Genomic DNA, 21337 nt, shown 5'->3' with positions numbered 1-21337 from the left:
GTCCTAAAATTATGGCTGTATTAGGGTCTTCTAAGAAAGTGTGTGTGTGTGTGGAGGAGGGATGTTTAGGCTTTCAGCATTAAACTGTTTTGACTTCAGGTGGTTGGAAAAAGAGATCTGGGTATTGGTGCTTCACCATCCTGGTATTTTGACTTTGTGAGAGAAATGGGGATGGAGGCATGACTGGTGGTGCCACTTTAGTTTCAATTTGGGCAGGTGAGGACTGACAACAGATCAACACCCTCTGGTTTTACCTTTTGAGGCAATTGTAGAGGGTAGATGCTGAAGGGCTGATAGTACCCCCAGCTTTTATTTTTTGAGATGGTAGATAGTAGAGGGTTTGCCAAGGAGTAAGTCCAGGGCTAGGATGGAGGCCAGGGGTTGGCTGGCCTCCAGCTTGACATGAGCCTTATTTCTCAAACAATCCGAAAACTTGGTGACTGCCCAATACAGTTGAAAGGAAAGTACATTTCTTCAGTGTAGGCAGCCAGAACCTTTGGATGACACAAAATCCCCAGTGTCAAAGTACAATTTCCAGGCACCATGTCAATCTGGCTCTCACGATTTGTCTAATCTTTATGTTGTGGCTTTGGGAGAGTGTAAGGAAACTGCTGGACACAGGCGTTAGGGGATGGAAGGAAGGTGCTACACCAGAGTGTAGAGATGCCAAAGGGGGAGGGGCATATACCCCAGTGAGTGACGTTATTCTCACAGTGCACTTGGTGTATAAATGTAGCATGGTTGTGGAGACTGATGCCCAAAGAAGGGATGCTTGCTACTCTTATTGACAAGTAATGTCTTCACATGAACCTAAAAATGGATTTCTGCATCACGGAATGACATGTTATGTATTTTAAACTCGATTATATCAAGCACTTTCCAACACTAAACCACATACATATCTATGAAAACATAAGAATAGTCATTCAGTGGCCAATCCGGGCCACAAGTACCTGGAAGAAATCCAGACAGTAGCAACATTCCATGCTACCAATCCCAGGCAAGCAGTGGCTTCCCCTGTGTCTTTCGCCAATATCAACTGTATTTAAATTGCCCTCCTTCAATGTATGGACGATTGCTCATGTGCTCAGCTTAGACGGAACATAGGAAAAGGTGTGTAGATCCAGGGGCTGTCTTTTCCTTTCCATCCCAGCAGAGCACCAGGCTTCAATCCCTGGGTCCAGCAAACCTCTTCCCCACCCCTTCTCCACTCCTGCAGGTGCCCACATCTCCCCTTCGACCTGGTTGTCCTCCTGTCTTCTTTGATTGCCTGCCGATAGCTGCAGGCAGTGGATAAAACAGGGCTGCCTCGGAGTCTCAGTCTGCTCTAGGATGTGTCCTGCCCTCACAGAAAGAGGAAGTTACATCAGAGGAGGGTGAGGTGCTTCCTAGTAGAGGGCAGAGCTTCGAGGCAGCCCTGCTTTAATTGCTGCCTGCAACTACTGGCAGGCAATCAAAGAAGGCAGGAGGAATGTTGGAAAGAAGGAGAGAGACGTGGGCAGGGAGATATTTGCTGGATCCGGGGTGTAAGATCTGTTCCTCTGTTGAGATGGGGTGGGACATACAGAAGATGAAAGACATTGGTACCTGGAGTGGCCCTAACGCTACCTAGAGTCACTACCTATCTAAATCTAAGTCACGCTTGCAGGTGTGGAGTCTAAGCCTCCCTAAGCCTCTTATATAGGGCGCCTGTGATGCCAAGCATATTTTCTTTGTCCTGTCCTATTCCTTGTCCATCTTATCTCCTCTTCCTCTCTTGCCGCTCCCCCAATTCAGAACCAGCATATCTCTCTCTCTCTTCCCCCCTCCCCCAAGTTTGGCATGTTTCTTTTCCCCTTCCTTCCCTCTATTAAACCAGCATTTCTCCTTTCTTCCCTCACCCCCCCAGATTTGGTTCTTCCTTCCCCCCCCATGTATACAGCATCTCTTCCCCATTCTTCTACCTCCCAGCACAACATTTCTCCCCCTCCCATGCAAATCTAGTCACAATCTTTTTCCCCACCCCACCCCCTCTCCTTCTTCTGCCTTCAGTTCTTCAAACACAGTAAGTCACTGGCAACAAGGAGAACATACTCTGGCTGATATTCAAAGTGATTTAAGTGGGCAGAAACCTCTCCTGTCCACTTAAATCAGTCACTTACAGCCACCTACCTATCTCCTGATATTCAGCTGTATTAAAGCAGATATTATCCCAGGACAAGCAGGCATGATATTCTCACATGTGGGTGACGTCATCTACGGAGCCCCGATGCGGAAGCATTTTCAAGCAAACTTGATTGAAGATTTAAGTTTGCTCTGCTGCTCCACGCATGCGTGCCTTCCTGCTCCACTAGGGGGTGCATCCCCTCGTGGTCTCCAGTTCAAAATTTTTCCGCGAGCCTAGAAGACGTGTTTTTCAGGCTCTGCCCCAACTGCCTTCTAGCACCGCGATTTTTTTCTTGTTTTTTCACGATTAAGTCGCTGTGCGCGAATTCTTTACTCCTTTACTTGATTCCTGCTTCGTTTTCGACGACCCGGAGGCTTCCGGGTCCCCGTGGCCGCGTGGCTAATCGACCCGCGGCTACTTTCGATTTAATGTCCCGGCCTCTGACCGGATTTAAAAAGTGCACCCGGTGCGAGCGGCTTCTTTCTCTCACAGATCCGCATCGCCGGTGCATCCTCTGTCTGGGGGCGGCTCATCCAACCGACTCCTGCCCCCAGTACGCTATTTTCCAAAACCGGGCCCTCCGCCGAAGAAAAGCCCGCATGGCGGATCTCTTCACCCCGGACCAACCCTCCACCTCGGCCTCGAGGTCGGCCCCGGCCTCGGCCCCGGCCTTGACCTCGGCCCCGGAAACCTCAGCATCGCCTCGAGACTCGACCCCGAAGTCCTCGGGACAACAAAAAGCCTCGGCTCCGGGTAAGTCCCCTCTTCCCTCTTCAGGTTCTGTAACAGCGAAGAAGCCAACCTCGGGGACAGCGGCGACGCATGGCGGAAGCCCCATGCTTACAGCCCCGTCTAAGCCCTCCAAGCCTTCGGGCCGTGCCTCCACCACACGGGAATACTCTAATACGAGGTCGCCCCCGGTGGAGCGCACCGAGGCAGTGGACATGCCTTCGATGCTGTCCGTGCCCGTCTTCCAGGACCTACTCCGAGCGATGATCACGTCGGAGCTGTCCGCTGCAATGGCCCAGTTTCAATCGGCCTCGACCTCGAATGTGCCAGACCAGCCTGAGCCTCACACCGAACAACCTCGAGGAAAGGTGCGCAACCCTCGCCGCATCCCATCCTCCTCGGACTCCTCGCCGAGACGCCCGAGACGTTCCCCCTCCGCAGACCGCAGAGGGGCAAAACGTCGGGTTAGAACTACAGAAACCTCGAACCGCCGTACCTCCAAGAGGGCACGAGGTTCACCAACTCTACGAGGCCGTTCTCCCACACCTCGTACGGGACCACTAAGGGTGGCTGAGTTATCACTCTCCAACCCGCACATCCTCCGAACTCCCCCTCGGACGCATTCTCCGAGGGAGTCCGGATCAAGGTCACCAATCCGACATCGATCGGTACCCCTAACCCCGGCATCGTCTCCGAGGGGCTCCTCGAGACGCCGAAGATCGACAACCCCGGAACACTCTCACAGTGCTTCCCCAGTCTCGGAGCATGGATCAGAGCATGAACCTCGATACTCGAGGGAAGCCTCCTTATCCTTCTCCAACCGACGAAGGTCTCGTTCCCCGACCCCGCACGGGGCCCCGGGGACATCTCGCCCATCCTTCACTCGCTTTGTCCAAGACATGGGCCACGCATTGGACTTAGACCTCCAGTCCGACTCCAGATACTCTAAGGAATACCTGGCGGAGCTGGATATGCCATCACTGCCCAGAGAGTCCCTTCGCTTACCACCTAACCCGGTACTCCAACAGGCCTTCTTCAGGAACCTGGAGACCCCCTACATGGTCACGGCCGTACCCTCCAAAATGGAGGCCAAGTACCGCACAGTACCTTACCCGGGATTCGAGCAACCACAGCTCTCCCACCAATCGCTGCTAGTAGAATCCTCCTTGAAAAAGGCTCACCCGTCCCGGGTCTCAGCAGCGGTCCCCCCAGGCCGAGAAGGCCGAACCCTGGACAAGTTCGGCAGGAGGCTATACCAAAATGCAATGATGGCCTCTAGGGTGCAAAGCTACACTTTCACCTTCACATCATACCTCAAACACCTCATTGGACTATTGAGAGCCTTTGAGATTGACCTACCGGCCTCCCGGCAGGGAACGTTCGGCCTGCTCTTAGAGTCCCTCTCCAACCTGCGCCTTCATCTATTCCACGCGGCCTACGATGGCTTCGAACTCTCCTCCAGAGAAGCAGCCTTCGCTATCGCCATGCGCCGACTAGCTTGGCTGCGCCTGGTCGACATGGACCCCAACTTACAGGACCGGTTGGCTAACCTCCCCTGCGTGGGAAAGGAATTGTTCGATGACACTATCGAGGCGGCGACAAAACGCCTCTCCGAACATGAACGCTCGTTTGCCTCCCTTGTCCGGCAAAAGCCCAAACCGCCAGCGTCCAGGCCATACAGGGCCCCTCCGCGCCGCTACCCACAAAAGTCCACCCCTGCTTTCTCGCGGCCCCCACCCAGACGTCCGCAAGCCCACCACAGGGCCATGCCCAAGTCTCAACCGCCCACGAACACCAAACCATCCCCGTCCTTTTGACGGGACACGCGGAAGGGGGCGGGCCCCCTCCGCCATAGTCCCAGGCCTCCTTCCCATCGGGGGTCGACTCAAAGCCTTTTACCCTCGCTGGGAACAAATCACGTCGGACGCATGGGTCCTTGGCGTGATCTCATCAGGGTACTCTCTCAACTTTCGGGCCATTCCCCCAGACAATCCACCAAGGAATTGCCCTCCCAACCGGACTCAGCTACCTCTACTCCTCTCCGAGGCTCGAGACCTGCTCCGCCTGAGAGCAGTGGAGAAGGTCCCCCCCGACCAACGGGGGAAGGGCTTCTACTCCCGTTACTTCCTGGTACCGAAAAAAACGGGAGACCTACGCCCAATACTAGACTTGAGACGCCTCAACAAATTCCTGGTACGGGAAAAGTTTCGGATGCTCTCACTACCAACACTCTACCCCCTGATCGACGAGGGCGACTGGCTCTGCTCCCTCGATCTCAAGGAGGCGTACACACATGTCCCAGTGCACCCCGCTCACCGCAAGTTCTTGCGTTTCCAGGTAGGGGACTGGCACCTACAATACCGAGTCCTCCCCTTCGGACTAGCATCATCACCTCGGGTCTTCACCAAGTGCCTCGTGGTGGTAGCAGCAACCTTACGTTCCCAGGGCCTCCAGGTATTCCCCTACCTGGACGACTGGCTAATCAAAGCCCCGTCCAAGGAAGGGGTTATCTCAGCGACCCAACAGACTATTACCTACCTACAAAGTCTGGGGTTCGAAATAAACTTCCCAAAATCCCAACTACGCCCCTCGCAGTCCCTACAGTTCATCGGGGCCACGCTGGACACGGTTCGCCTCCGTTCCTTCCTCCCCCCTCCGCGCCTGGAGGCGTTAGTAAGTCTGAGCCGAAGGATCTCTCGGCTGACCTCAGTATCAGCTCGACAGATGATGACCCTCCTGGGCCACATGGCCTCCACCGTCCATGTCACACCCTTCGCCCGCCTCCATCTGAGAATCCCTCAATGGACCCTGGCGTCTCAATGGCGTCAAGACCGGGACCCGATCGACCGCTCCGTGACAGTGACTCCTTCATTGCAACGATCGCTCCGCTGGTGGGCCGACTCTTCAAATCTTTCCAAAGGTTTGCTCTTCCTCACCCCACCCCACAGCAAGGTACTCACCACGGACTCGTCCGAGTACGCTTGGGGAGCCCATCTGGACGGCCTACGCACCCAAGGAATGTGGTCAGCACAAGACCGTCGCTGCCACATCAACGTGCTAGAACTTCGGGCCATCTACCTCGCAACTGTAGCCTTTCAACATCTGCTCCGCGACCGAGTGGTTCTCATCCGAACTGACAACCAGGTAGCGATGTACTACATAAACAAACAAGGGGGCACAGGGTCTTGGCCCCTTTGTCGGGAAGCCCTGCGCCTCTGGAAATGGGCAATCTCCAACAACACCTTCCTTCGGGCGGTGTACATACAAGGAGAACAAAACTGCCTGGCGGACAGACTCAGCCGCCTCCTCCAGCCACACGAGTGGTCACTACACTCTCAGGCACTACGAGGAGTGTTCGAACGGTGGGGGACGCCTCAAATAGACCTGTTCGCGTCCCCTCACAATCACAAGCTACCTCTCTTCTGCTCCCGGATATACTGCCCGGACCGGCTCGAGGCCGACGCCTTCCTCCTCAACTGGGAGGGAAGGTTCTTGTACGCGTTCCCGCCGTTTCCTCTGATACTGCGGACGCTTGTCCACCTGAAAACAGTACAAGCCACCCTGATCCTGATTGCCCCTCGCTGGCCACGCCAGCCGTGGTTTTCCCTGCTACTTCAACTCAGTGTCAGAGATCCACTGCCTCTGCCTCTGTTTCCCTCTCTACTGTCACAGGGTCAGGGTTCACTGTTACATCCCAATCTTCAGTCTCTTCATCTGAATGCTTGGTTTCTCTCCCCCTGACTGCTCTCCCCGTGTCTCAATCAGTCAAGGAGATATTGGAGGCCTCCAGAAAAACCTCAACGAGAACCTGCTACTCACAAAAGTGGACCAGATTCTCAACCTGGTGCTCCTCCCACAGCCAGGACCCGGTGTCGGTCCCCGTCCCCCTGGTCCTTGACTATCTACTTCAACTATCTCATTCCGGCCTAAAGACCAACTCCATTCGAGTACACCTCAGTGCAATTGCGGCCTTTCATCAGCCCCTGGAAGGGAAAGCCCTCTCGCTCCATCCCTTAGTCACTCGCTTCATGAAGGGTCTGCTAAACGTCCACCCCCCTCTCAAACCTCCCCCGGTGGTTTGGGACCTTAACGTGGTTCTGGCTCAACTAATGAAACCTCCATTTGAGCCATTAGACAAATGCCATCCAAAATTCCTCACTTGGAAGGTAATTTTCTTACTCGCGCTCACGTCCGCACGGCGGGTTAGTGAGCTACAAGCGCTGGTAGCGGACCCACCCTTCACGGTATTCCATCACGACAAGGTGGTACTCCGCACTCATCCAAAGTTCCTACCTAAAGTAGTGTCTGATTTCCATCTAAATCAGTCCATCGTCTTACCCGTGTTTTTTCCCAAGCCCCACTCTCACCCAGGAGAAGTGGCGCTCCACACTCTTGACTGCAAAAGAGCGTTGGCCTTTTACCTCCAACGCACTCAGCCACACCGGAAAGTCCCACAACTGTTTCTGTCCTTCGACCCAAACCGGTTAGGCCACCCAGTTTCCAAACGCACCTTATCCAACTGGTTGGCCGATTGCATCTCCTTTTGCTACGCTCAGACTGGTCTCGCGCTGCATGGTCGAGTAACGGGACACAAAGTCCGAGCGATGGCAGCCTCCGTAGCCTTCCTCAGGTCCACACCTATCGAGGAAATCTGCAAAGCTGCCACGTGGTCTTCGGTTCATACCTTCACCTCCCACTACTGTCTGGACTCCCTGTCCAGAAGCGATGGCCGGTTCGGCCAATCGGTATTGCGAAATCTATTTGCTTAAATTGCCAACTTCCCTCCATCCCTCTTCAGTAAGCTTGGAGGTCACCCACATGTGAGAATATCATGCCTGCTTGTCCTGGGATAAAGCACAGTTACTTACCGTAACAGGTGTTATCCAGGGACAGCAGGCATATATTCTCACAACCCACCCACCTCCCCGAGGTTGGCTTCTTGGCTAGTTAAGTGAACTGGAGACCACGAGGGGATGCACCCCCTAGTGGAGCAGGAAGGCACGCATGCGTGGAGCAGCAGAGCAAACTTAAATCTTCAATCAAGTTTGCTTGAAAATGCTTCCGCTTCGGGGCTCCGTAGATGACGTCACCCACATGTGAGAATATATGCCTGCTGTCCCTGGATAACACCTGTTACGGTAAGTAACTGTGCTGTGTCACTGAATATCTCCTCTGACTGGCCTCCAAAGAAGTGGGCATTGCAGGTTAGGTCAGGAATGGTACAGGGGGTGACATTAGGAAGGAGCCAGGATTTGTTGTGTGTGCAATATTCAGTTTTGGGACCTGCATGGCTAAGCAGGTTAAATTAAGATAACTCAAAACTGTCCTAAATTAACCCACTTAATTAAGTGGAACCCCGGCCCTGAATATTGGTTGAGACCCACAACTTAGCTTTAAAGCCCCCCTTCAGCAAAATGAGCCCCCATCCCAAGATATAGGTAGGATCCCTGGCTCGATGTCCCTGATGGTTTTTTTGGGGGGAGAGGGCTTTGGGACAGAAGCAAAGCCCTCTTACTCCTACTCCTTGTGGCTTCCTGTAGAAAATGGCTGCTGTGATAGGTCACAAGGAGCAAAAGTGAGGAGCTTTGCCTCTGCTCTCAACCACCACATAACACCAGGGACATCAGGTAGGCCTGAAGGAGCCTACCTAGACCAATGTGGGGGCTATTTTGGAGGCCTGGGAGGGGATTGGAGGGGCTTCAAAGGTAAGAGAATTATTCAGGTCCCAGCCTGTATTCAACCAGAGTCACATAACTATCTTATGTGGGTCCTGGCTGAATATTGACTGGGACCCACATAGCTCTATCACAGACCTGTAAATAGTCAGTCTATCTAGAAAATCAAGCCTTCATTTTGTAAAAACATGATCTCCATTCAGCACTACTTAACCAGCCAGAAGCAGCAATTGGCTGGTTTATATATGGGAGGGGGGTGTGTGGCCTAATGGATCTGGCCAATCAGAATCTTAGGCCACTCCCAGTGCATCCCAGAATGCACTTCAAATTGGGCCTAAGATTCCGGTTGGCCCAGGTGCCTAATGTCCCAACCTGGTGTATCCCAGCCGGCTGGAGACAGGAAGGTTGTCTCAGGCTGGTCAACGATTTAAGGTTGGGGGAGTCTGGGGGTGGGGTGGAGAGGGGCCCGGGGGGGATGACTGCTATATTCGGGGGTGGGGGGTACAGTAGGAGGGATTAGGCATCCTTCCTGCTGGCAAGGTATGGGGGGTGGGGGGTTCCAGTAGGAGGGATTGGGCATCCCTCCTGCGGGCGATGTATGGGGGGATGGGCTGCCGCGGCTGCTAAACTTATCGCAGCAGGAAGATCCCTTGCCGCAATAAGCTCAGCGGCTGTGTCTGCTTACATTGTACGCATCTACCGTGGGCCTAGGGAGGTGCGTACGGCCGCCTAGGCCCGCGTAAGGCTACTTCCAGGCCAAGGCATGCCCATGCCTAGCCTTAGGTGAGCTTAGGCGGGCTTGCATGCCTCCCTAGGTTCCCGGAAGTGCCTTCAATGTAGGCTGCATAACTCGGGAGGGTTTTTTTTTTAAGAAAATGTGCATCCCGATTGGCTGGTTAGGCACCACTTATAGAATTTGTCCCTAAGTATCCTGCTGGCTTTCAAAAAAAAAATTAAAATACTGTCAGGTGCATTTAATGCTGGCAAAAATAACACTACGTCCAAGGCAGTGTGGTTAGTTGAGAAAAGGGATGTCTAATGACATTCCTTCTCTCCAACCAGCCCAACCACCATGCCCCAAATGGTCTTCCCGTGCTGCTGCTGCCCCACTCATAAAACATCCTAATGGTCTGGTGAACCCCCAACCCCCACAACTATAGCCCTGGTGGTCAATTAGGACCCCTGATCTGACCAGGTCAGACTCCCCCTCCCCACAAAGATAGGCTAAGGACCTCAACAACCCCCCTGAAGCAGGCCCAACTGTGACCTTAAACCCTCAAGGCAAGCCTAGATTCCAACACTCCTAAGATAGGCCAGAGACCCCACTGGTAGCTTAGGCCCAGCTTACCCCACAACCCTGACATACCTGTGAGAAATCAAAAAAGAGGAAGTAGGTATCCTATCCTCTTCCCTCTGGGGTGGCGTCATCAAAATGGCAGTGCCCTGGCCCATCCTGTGCATTCTGGGATGCAATGAATGGGGCCTAACTACCAAATAAGGGACTTTGTATTTTCTTTTAAGTCTGAGCTTCAGTGCATCTCTCCTTATGACACAAATAGTGACTCTTCCCAAAACACCTGAATGGTAAAAGACCACATGGAAAGGAAACAAAAGCAACTTTCTGGAAATTTTTCTGTTTGAAAATGAGCTCCTTAACTAGCCAGAAGAAGATCCTGGCCGGTTAAATGCATTTGTTTGGGGTTTTCCAGACATTTTTTGCAACATTTAACTGAATAATGTTGCTGAAAATGTCCAGTTGTGCCCAACCTGCAACCAGATACTTTAGTGGCATTCTGGGGGTGGAGTCAGCATTTAGCTAGTTAGGTGCCAATATTCAGCACTTCACCACCCAAGGTAACCTCATAAATAGGCCAGCATAAAAGTCAGTCCTATATGCAATTTGCCATAGCTGGTTACTGGCTATGCCAGATCTGCAAACCCGGAAATTTCATTCCAAAGCCAGGACTTGGCCCAGCATTGAATTTCTAAGGATATTGCTGATGGCAGTCAGCAAAACGCTAATCACCATTGGTTAGGGTTACCAGATTTTTCATCTGGAAAATCCAGACTCCCTAGACCCTCCCAGTCCCACCCATCCCCGTCCCAGTTCTGCCCTGTCACGCCCCCAAGCCTGCCTCAAGCCTTCCTCCAATCGTACCCCAGCCCCACCCCCCACTGCCGTCTCTCGGGCAGGACACTGGTATCAAAAAATGATACTGAGCAAGGACATTGCAAAAGAGAGCTTGGGACCGAGTGGGATCTTTTGGACAAAGGGACTGAGAGGAAATTCTTGGGCAAAGGGACTATGAGGGGCTTCTTGGACAAAGGGACTGAGTGGACACTTTTGGGCAAAGGGACTGAGTGGGAACCCTTGGACAAAGGGGCTGAGAGGGACTTTTTGGACAAAGGGACTGGGAGGGAACTTTTGGACAAAGGGGCTAAGTGGGAACCTTCAGAAAAAGGACCCACAGATGGGACTGAGAGGAAAATCTTGGACAAAGGCACTGAGAGGAAATTTTTGGACAAAGGGACTGGGAGGGAACTTTTGGACAAAGGGACTGAGTGGAAATCTTCAGAAAAAGGGCCCACAGATGCAATACAGGGGCCCAGTGCCCAAATGAATCTAACAGGCAGGGTCGAGAGAGAACAATGGGAGCCAGGGGACCATCCAGGAAGGAGTAGAATCTACTGGAGAAGGGAAGGTGGAGGAGAAAACGAAACTGGAGTCCCTCTGGGTAAAGATCCCCAGACAAAACGGAGCAGACATAAAAATAGGTCTCTACTATCGACCTCCAGGTCAGACGGAGGAAACAGACTCGGATATGATAGATGAAATAAGACATGAATGTAGGACGGGCAATGTAACTATCATGGGAGACTTCAATTTCCCAGGAATAGACTGGAACCTAGTAACCTCAAGCTGCGGCAAAGAAATAAAATTCCTGGAAATGATGGGAGACTGCTTCCTAGAACAAATGGTAGGAGAACCGACAAGAGGAAACGCCACCTTGGACTTAGTCCTAGATGGCATAACTGGACAAACCAAAGATGTAGAAGTCACGGTCCCGCTAGGAACGAGCGACCACAGTATGATCTATTTTAAACTCGACATCGGGAAGGGGAAGCGAACTAAGACCCTAACCAAGACCTTCAACTTTAAAAAAGGAAGATACGATAGCATGAGAGCCATGGTAAGAAAACGGATCAAGAAAAGGATATCCAAAATCGAAACGGTAGAACAAGCATGGTCCCTACTAAAAAAAACTATCACCGAAGCACAGAATCTATACATCCCGCAGATAGCCAAAGGAAGGAAAACTAAAGCCAAAAGAGAACCAGCTTGGCTAACCAAAGAGGTGAAGGATGCAGTTAGGGAAAAGAAAGACTCGTTCAAAAAATGGAAGCGTGAGAAAACAACTGAGGCTTGGAACAGTCATAAAGACGACCAGAAGAAGTGCCACAAGGCTGTGAGAGAAGCTAAAAGGGCCTATGAGGAAAAGATAGCCCAAGAGGCCAAAAACTTCAAACCATTTTTTAGATATGTTAAAGGGAAAAAACCTGCAAAGGAGACAGTGGGCCCTCTCGACGACCAAGGAAGAAAAGGATACATCAAAGAGGACAAACAGATTGCAGACAGATTAAATTCCTTCTTTGCTTCTGTCTTTACCAAGGAAGACACCACATCGATACCCAAAACAGTGAAAGTATTCAAGGGGGAAATAGAGGAGAGCCTCACCACAGTGAAGGTGGATCTGGACCAGGTATACTATCAGATTGACAAACTAAAAAGTGACAAATCCCCTGGCCCAGACGGAATTCACCCGAGAGTATTAAAAGAACTAAAGGTGGAAATCGGAGAACTACTGCAAACCCTCGCTAACTTGTCAGTTATAACCGGACAGATACCAGAAGACTGGAAGATAGCGAACGTAATACCAATCTTCAAAAAAGGATCAAGGGGAGAACCGGGAAACTATAGACCAGTGAGTCTCACATCGGTCCCTGGGAAAATGGTTGAGGCTTTGATTAAAGACAGCATTGTACAGCACCTGGATAACCATGACCTGCTGAGAGGTAGTCAGCATGGCTTCAGGAAAGGGAAGTCATGCTTGACAAACTTACTTCAGTTTTTCGAGGGAGTGAACAAACAAGTCGATAGCGGAGAACCGGTTGACATAATATACTTGGACTTCCAGAAAGCGTTCGACAAAGTACCTCATGCGAGACTTCTCAAGAAACTACAAAGTCATGGAATAGAAGGGGATATACTGAGATGGATAGGAAAATGGCTAGAAAACAGAAGACAAAGAGTGGGCATAAATGGGAAGTACTCAGACTGGAAGAAAGTAACTAGCGGTGTGCCTCAGGGCTCAGTTCTTGGGCCTATCTTATTCAATATCTTCGTAAATGACCTGGAAGAAGAAACGACCAGTGCTATCATCAAGTTTGCAGATGACACAAAACTATGCCGAGCAATCAGGTCACAAAAAGACAGCGAAGAACTCCAGAGAGATTTGAAGCAACTTGAGAGATGGGCAGAAAATTGGCAGATGAGTTTTAATGTAGAAAAATGCAAAGTGATGCACCTGGGCAGTAAAAACAAGGAGCATGGGTACAAACTGTTAGGTATAACATTGGGGAAGAGCGATCAAGAAAAAGACCTGGGAGTACTGATAGATAGAACCCTGAAGCCATCGGCTCAATGTGCAGCGGCGGCAAAGAAAGCTAACAGGATGTTAGGCATGATAAAGAAAGGAATCACGAGTAGATCAAGGGAGGTCATAATGCTGCTTTATAGAGCAATGGTCAGACCACACCTGGAATACTGTGTCCAACACTGGTCTCCATACCTGAAGAAGGATATAACACTACTGGAGAGGGTGCAGAGGAGAGCGACGAAGCTAGTAAAAGGTATGGAGAACTTGAGCTACAAAGATCGCCTCAGAAAACTGGGACTATTCACCCTTGAGAAGAGAAGACTGAGAGGGGATCTGATAGAGACTTTTAAATTGCTAAAAGGAATTGACATAATGGAGCAAGCTCACTCACCAACAGGGGGAAAGGATGGTGAGCAAGAAACAGCGTTATTCACATTGGCAAATGTAACCCAGTCTCGGACCAGAGGTCATGGCCTGAAGCTGAGAGGGGACACGGCCAAGACAAACGTCAGAAAGTTCTGCTTCACACAGCGAGTGGTGAACGCCTGGAACTCTCTCCCGAAAGAGCTGGTGGAGGAAACCACCGTTCTAGGATTTAAGGGAAAATTGGACGCACATCTTCTTGCAGAAGACATTGAGGGATACGAGTGACATTGTATTCGCCAGGGTGTGCCTGGCTGGGCCTCCGCGTGTGCGGAACGCCGGACTAGATGGACCCCGGGTCTGATCCGGTGCAGGCATTTCTTATGTTCTTATGTTCTATGTTCTTATCCAAAAAAGGGGATACTGGCTGGGGGCAGAACGGACATGCCACGGGAGGTGGATGACCGAGTAAAGGCAAGCCAGGTGGGAGCGCCGAGCCATGGAAAAAAAACAGCAGGGCGGGCGACAAATCAGGACCTATATTGCCTCTACACAAATGCGAGGAGCCTCAGGGCCAAAATGGGAGAGTTGGAAATTATAGCCAGTCAAAAAGCCCTAGACATAATTGGAATCACAGAAACGTGGTGGGCTGATGACAATAAATGGGATGTGGTCATACCAGGGTACAAACTTTACAGGAGAGACAGGACACACAAGAAGGGTGGAGGAATAGCACTATACATAAAGGACTCCATACCCTCAACCAAAATGGAAACAGCAGTAAGGGCGGACGGCTTGGAATCAATATGGGTTAAGCTACCAGGAGGATCTGGAGCAGACATCAAATTGGGTCTATACTATTGTCCGCCTGGCCAATTGGAAGAAATCGACCGGGACCTGGAGACTGAACTGCGGCAGGTATGCAAGAATGGAAGTGTGGTGGTGATGGGGGACTTCAACTACCCTAGGATAGACTGGAGTATCGGGCACTCAAGTTGCGTGAGAGAGACCAAATTCCTGGAAGCCACGAGGGACTGTTTCCTGGAGCAGCTGGTCACGGAACCTACACGAGGAGAAGCTACTCTTGATCTAATCTTCAGTGGACTGGGGGGACCTGCAAAGGAAGTAGCAGTATTAGACCCACTGGGGAACAGCGATCATAACATGATCCAGTGCAGACTAGAACTGGGATCATCCAGGGTGAAAAGAACCACAATAACAGCGCTCAACTTCAGAAAAGGGAATTATGATGCAATGAGGAAAATGGTGGGGAAGAAACTCAACGGCAGCACAAGGAAGATAGAGTCCGTAGAAAGCGCCTGGACCCTGCTCAAGCGTACGGTGCACGAAGCACAGAACCTGTACGTCCCCAGGTTCAGAAAAGAGTGCAAGAAAAATCGAATAAAGAACCCAGCATGGATAACGGCTGCTGTAAAAAAGGCGATCAGTGACAAGAAAGCATCGTTCAAAAAATGGAAGCAGGCCAACCAAAAGGAACACAAGGAAAGCCAGAAGGAGTGCCACCGAGTGGTTAGGAGAGCAAAGAGGGAATATGAAGAGAGACTAGCGGGAGAGGCAAAAAATTTCAAATCATTCTTCAGGTACGTAAAGGGAAAGCAACCAGCGAGGGAGGAAGTGGGGCCCTTGGATGATGGGGATAGAAAGTGAATAGTGAGGGAGGAAAAAGAAATAGCTGACAAGTTAAATGACTTCTTTACGTCGGTCTTCACGAGGGAGGACACATCCAACATTCCGGAACCAGAGGAAATAGAAAATGGAGATCAAGATAGCAAGCTGGTCCAACTAGAGGTGAGCCAGGAGGATGTCCTCAGGCAGATAGACAAGCTAAAGAGCGACAAGTCGCCAGGTCCGGACGGCATTTACCCAAGGGTGCTCAAGGAATTAAGGAATGAAATAGCAGAGACACTTCAGCAAATATGCAACCTATCCCTAAAAACTGGAGAGATCCCGGAGGACTGGAAAATAGCTAATGTCACGCCCATCTTCAAGAAGGGTTCAAGGGGCGACCCGGGAAACTATAGGCCGGTGAGCCTCACATCGGTCCCGGGAAAGATGATGGAGGCGCTGATTAAGGACAGCATCTGTGATCATATCGAAAAAAATGGACAACTAAGGTCGAGCCAGCATGGGTTCTGCAAGGGTAGGTCATGCCTCACAAACTTCTTGTACTTCTTTGAGGGGGTAAATAGCCAGGTGGACAAAGGTGAACCCATAGACATAATTTACCTAGACTTCCAGAAAGCCTTCGATAAGGTACCACATGAGCGGTTGCTCAGGAAGCTATGGAATCACGGGGTGCGAGGGGAGGTCCACCGATGGATCAAAAACTGGCTGGCAGACAGGAAGCAGAGGGTTGGTGTAAAGGGCCACTACTCGGACTGGCAAGGGGTCACGAGCGGGGTTCCTCAAGGGTCAGTGCTGGGACCGCTCCTGTTTAACTTATTCATTGACGACCTGGAGGCGGGAACAAAATGTGAGGTCATCAAATTCGCAGATGACACCAAACTATTCAGCAAGGTTGAAACCACGGTAGATTGCGAGGATCTCCAAAGGGATCTTACGACACTGGAAGAATGGGCGAAAAAGTGGCAAATGAGCTTCAACGTGGGGAAATGCAAGGTCATGCATATAGGGAGAAGGAACCCGATGTTCACTTACAAAATGGGGGGATCAATGCTAGGGGTCAGTAAGCTGGAAAGAGACCTGGGAGTGATGGTAGACACGACATTGAAGGCGTCGGCACAGTGCGCCACAGCCTCGAGGAAAGCAAACCAAATGTTAGGTATCATTAAGAAGGGTATCTCGACCAGAACGAAGGAAGTCATCCTGCCACTGTACCGGGCTATGGTGCGCCCGCATCTGGAATACTGTGTACAGTACTGGTCACCGTACCTCAAAAAGGACATGGCAATGCTTGAGGGAGTCCAGAGAAGAGCAACTAAACTGATTAAGGGTATGGAAAACCTTACATACACTGACAGACTGAAGAAGCTGGGGCTGTTCTCCCTGGAAAAGCGGAGACTCAGAGGAGATATGATAGAGACTTTCAAAATCCTGAGGGGCATCGAAAAGGTTGACAAGGACAGATTTTTCAATTTGAAAGAAACCACAAGAACAAGGGGTCACTTGATGAAATTGAAGGGGGACAGGTTTAGAACAAACGCAAGGAAATTCTTTTTCACACAGAGGGTGGTAGACACATGGAACACCCTTCCGGAGGCCGTGATAGGAAATAGCACAGTACAGGGTTTCAAGGAAGACCTGGATAGGTTCCTGGAGGACAAAGGGATTGAGGGGTACAGATAAGAGCAGTGGAAGGTTTAGAGATAAGTGTAGAGATAGGTATAAAATTAGTCAGGGACCGCTGCTCAGGCAATATGCCTGATGGGCCGCCGCGTGAGCGGACCGCTGGGCAGGATGGACCTCTGGTCTGCCCCGGCGGAGGCGACTACTTATGTACTTATGTAGGACATTCGAGCCGGGTTTTGAAATGCCATCCGGGGAAATCTGGACGTCTGGTAACCCTACCACTGGCTAAATATCAGGTCTTGTATCTTCTAAGAGCATGCAAAAAGACATTTATTATATATGAAAGCTAGTTATTCAAAATTCGCAGAATTTTCCAGTCTTCAGTGGTTACAGTGTACTTTCATGTGTAATGGTGAAATCCGTGTTACAAAAGCTTTGCTATATCATAAGTTGAAAATGTTTTTTGCATATTTCTGCTTATGTAAATTCAGGCCTATTCTGCTATAGTGCTGTTAAGATTGCCAATTGGATCCATTTTAGCTGACAGGATTGATCCAGTCCTAGGTTTACTCCCATTGCATGCAGGGACTTGTAATTTAGCTTTTTTCAGAAAATGCAATGGGGAAATAGAGGAGGAAGCTACTGCTTGTCCTGGATCAATAGCATGGCATGTTGCTACTATTTCAGATTTTACCAGATAGTTGTAACCTAGATTGACTACTATTGGAAGCAGGACACTGGGTTAGATGGACCGTTGGTCTGGCTCAGTATGGTTATTCTTTTTTTCTTATGTTCTTAAATCAGAACTACAAGTCCCTGCATGCATTGGAGTAAACCCAGGACTGGATCAACCCTGTTGGCAACCCTATGTATTGTCCATGGATGGTTTTGAATTAAAACCCTGCAACTATCCCATTTCTTTACAGTTTTTAAGTGTTTAATATTTTGAGGGTCTTGCTGCTGCAGGACCCATTTATTCCTATGGTGTATAGTGCACACTGTGAGTAAATAACCCCCTATATCAGGGGTGTCAAAGTCCTTCCTCGAGGGCTGAAATCCAGTCGGGTTTTCAGGATTTCCTCAATGAATATGCATGAGATCTATTAGCATACAATGAAAGCAGTGCAGGCAAATAGATCTCATGCATATTTATTGGGGAAATCCTGAAAATCCGACTGGATTATAGCCCTCAAGGAAGGACTTTGACTCCCCTGCCCTATGTAATAACTGGCAAGTGCCCTGATCTACAGCTTGACTGAGACATTTCTGATAGACTCGTATTATAATTTTAGGCTAGTTTCTTTTAAACATTTGAAGTCACGAGACCTGTCATTCTCTTTTCCTCTTCCCTTGCTCCTAGAAAACAAAGGACTACTACTACTAACACTGCTTATCATTTCTATAGTGCTACTTACTAGATGTATGGTGCTGTACACTAAACACGTATGAGACAGTCCCTGCTCTAGAGAGCTTACATTCTAGTCAAGACGGACAAATAAGGGAATTACTTATGGTGGGAATGATTAAAACAGACATGGGTACTGAACAGATGAATAAGGGTTTAAAAGCAGCCTCAAAAAGGCCAGAAAAGGAGCTTGATGTACTGACTCAGGAAGTTTATTCCAGGCGTATGGTGCAGCAAGATAAAAGGAGAAAGAAGATTTGTAACAGGGATGCTGAGAGGGGTGGTGACATTAGGAAATAGGTTATTTAAAAATTTCAGCTGGCACCTTCTCAATGACTTGACATGTTCCATGTGTTCTTTTTGTTGAATCCCACTGACTCTCCTTGTGGCCTTGGGTAAGCCACGTAACTCCCCATTATCACAGATACAAACTTAGATTGCAATACCTCTGGGGATGGGGAAATACCTATTGTATCTGAATGTAGCTCATTTTGACCTACCACTGGAAAGGCATGAGGTAAATACTAATAAAAAAAAGTTTGAAGCTCTCTAGTATAGAGGCCTCTGATACTCTGAGGAACACCTCTAGAGGGCGCTATTTAGATTGTGAGGGTGTGTTCACTCACTGTATATGTGCTGAAGTGAAACCAGGTTTTACTGTGTAGCTCCCATCCTTTAGGGCTGCGAGCCAAACCAATATCTTTTATCATTTCACTACAGTGTGCTTTGCTTTGGTTACTGTTCTCTTCCTCCCTGTTTACTTTGCTCCTTTGCTGCACCCAAAGGCCCTAGAGAGACTGACCTGGGTTGCAGCTGTCCCTGTGGATGTCAGAACTGTCATACTTGGCACTGGCCTGGCTGTGGCGGTGGGATTGTTTTACAGCACTCATGCTTCTGACCCTGTCAGGATTCCAGGGATGCCTCCCAGAATAAAAAATAAAAAAAAACTAGTGACTTGTGAGTGCAACTGTAGAGAGAGACACAGAGACGGGCAGGAAACACTTCTGCCCCATCGCCACATAGACCAGCATGATTTCCTAGCCATTGCTTGTTCTTTTATAGTTCGATTTGTTAGAGTTTGTTTGATTTGTCATGTTCCCCGTGTGAGACAGGAGGTGGGGGCTCATTATGATGCCCCCATGGATTGTCCATTATGGCTAATGGGTACCGTACTCTCTCCCAGCACCTCAATGACCTGAAGAAGGAAAACTTCAGCCTGAAACTTCGAATCTACTTCCTGGAGGAGCACTTGCAGCAGAAGTATGAGGAGAGCAGTGACGATGTGTACCGGAGGGTAAGTGAGCGTTCCAGCCAGTGTGCATTGGGAATAAATGCTAGGAAAGCCAGGGCTGTGCTGATAGACAAATGGGGTGAGGAACTAAGATGGCAACTCTGCAATCTGTGTTAGAAGGGCAGACAATGTCACATGCATGAGTAAAAAAATGTAATATATATCTATATGTGCCCTGCAGGAGAAGCACAATGCATATTCTCAGTAGACATAATCTACACACAGAGAGTACTATCCAGTCCATGTATTGTATATTGAATAAGTGATTGTATAAAGCAGAACAGTTCAAGATGCCTGCTGTGCATGACCTTTTAAATCCCTTTATACCAGTGGTTCCCAACCCTGTTCTGGAGGACCACCAGCCAGCCAGGTTTTCAGGACAGCCCTAATGAATATGCATGAGAGAGATTTGCTTATAATGGAGGTGACAGGCATGCAATTGTGCTCCATGTATATTCATTAAGGCTAATCTGAAAATCTGACTGGCTGGTAGTCCTCTAGGACTGGGTTGAGAACCACTGGTATAAAGGGATTTAAAAGGTCGTGCACAGCAGGCGTCTTGAACTGTTCTGCTGGAGAGCCCAGAAGAGTGATCCATCTGTTAGAAGGAAGAAATGCCATGGGGCCCTGAAGTCCCATGGAAATGTAGACTGTGCACATAACAAATGTCTTAAAGCAGGGGTGGATAAATGGTTAATTGTAGGCACCAGTCAAAATTTTTAAGAGCTAGAGAAAACTATTTATTTTTTATAGTTTACAATCTTTGTCATGTTTTTAAGCTTATTATATTATGCTCATTTTAGAATGAAAGAGATGGGGAGATTTTTTAAACTTTTTGCGTCCTCTTTTCTTCCTTCTCCCAGCCTCTGCCTCCATCCCATTCCTTTATTTTATACCTTTTCTTTAGTCTTTTTCTGTCTCCCATCTCTCCAGGCTGATGTACCCACCCATCTCAATCACCGACTCTGCCTCCATCCCATTCCTTTATTTTATACCTTTTCTTTAGACTTTTTCTGTCTCCCATCTCTCCAGGCTGATGTACCCACCCATCTCAATCACCGACTCTGCCTCCATCCCATTCCTTTATTTTATACCTTTTCTTTAGACTTTTTCTGTCTCCCATCTCTCCAGGCTGATGTACCCACCCATCTCAATCACCGATGGCTGAAAGGACATTGTTTGACTTTATGGCCAGTTCCTGCTTTTCCCTTTGTCCCACTCCTCCTGCCACTCTAGGCCAGATTTCCTGCAATTCTATAACTGTGGAAAGGGCCACAAAATCTGACCCCCCTCCCATGAAGTTACCATTTGATCACAGAACTGCAGTGGGAGACCAAGGCCAGAACATCTGCAGCAAGACCAGCAGTAGTAGTGATGATTCTCCTATTCCTTCCTTCCATCACCCGGCTTCTTCCTTTTCTATGGGGAGGGTAATAGTGGCAGTGCAGTGCTCAGGGCTGCATCTTCATTTATTGCTTCTCAAACTAAGTGTTGTGCTTTGAACTATGCAGGCCAACATAGCTCTTTGAATTTGAAACTCGACCCAAGTACCAGAGGAGGAAGATACAGTTCGATTTGCTGCGCTGTTGCTTTCATTATCTTCTTAAAGAAAGGGCAAGGGCCAGGTGGTAGAGTTTAAAAGGACCGTCATACCCATGGCAGTCATACCCAGGGCAAGGCAGAAGCTGAGGTGTGACTCAGATTCTCCTCTTTCTACTAGAAAATCTAGGAGGGTGCAGGACAAAAGACACATAAGGGAGGGAAGGACACTGTGAGAGGATGAGAGGAAAAAGTTAATGA

The 21337-nt window shown here is 49.5% G+C and overlaps 1 protein-coding gene across 2 annotated transcripts in view; it reads left to right on the top strand.

The window, feature by feature from the left end:
- The window catches only part of PDE4DIP (phosphodiesterase 4D interacting protein), a 533445-nt gene that overhangs the window by 83241 nt on the left and 428867 nt on the right, over nt 1–21337 (top strand). The window contains exon 4 of one of the 2 annotated variants that reach the window (XM_033916500.1): nt 19430–19540. In XM_033916500.1, coding sequence (XP_033772391.1) covers nt 19430–19540 — 111 coding nt within the window. Of the gene's footprint in view, nt 1–19218; nt 19541–21337 lie in introns of those variants that run through there. The other variant, XM_033916501.1, reaches the window with a different exon arrangement.

The sequence above is a fragment of the Geotrypetes seraphini genome, chromosome 12 (assembly GCF_902459505.1).
Source record: "Geotrypetes seraphini chromosome 12, aGeoSer1.1, whole genome shotgun sequence".
Lineage (NCBI taxonomy): Eukaryota > Metazoa > Chordata > Amphibia > Gymnophiona > Dermophiidae > Geotrypetes > Geotrypetes seraphini.
This window is presented reverse-complemented; position numbering and strand designations above follow the sequence as displayed.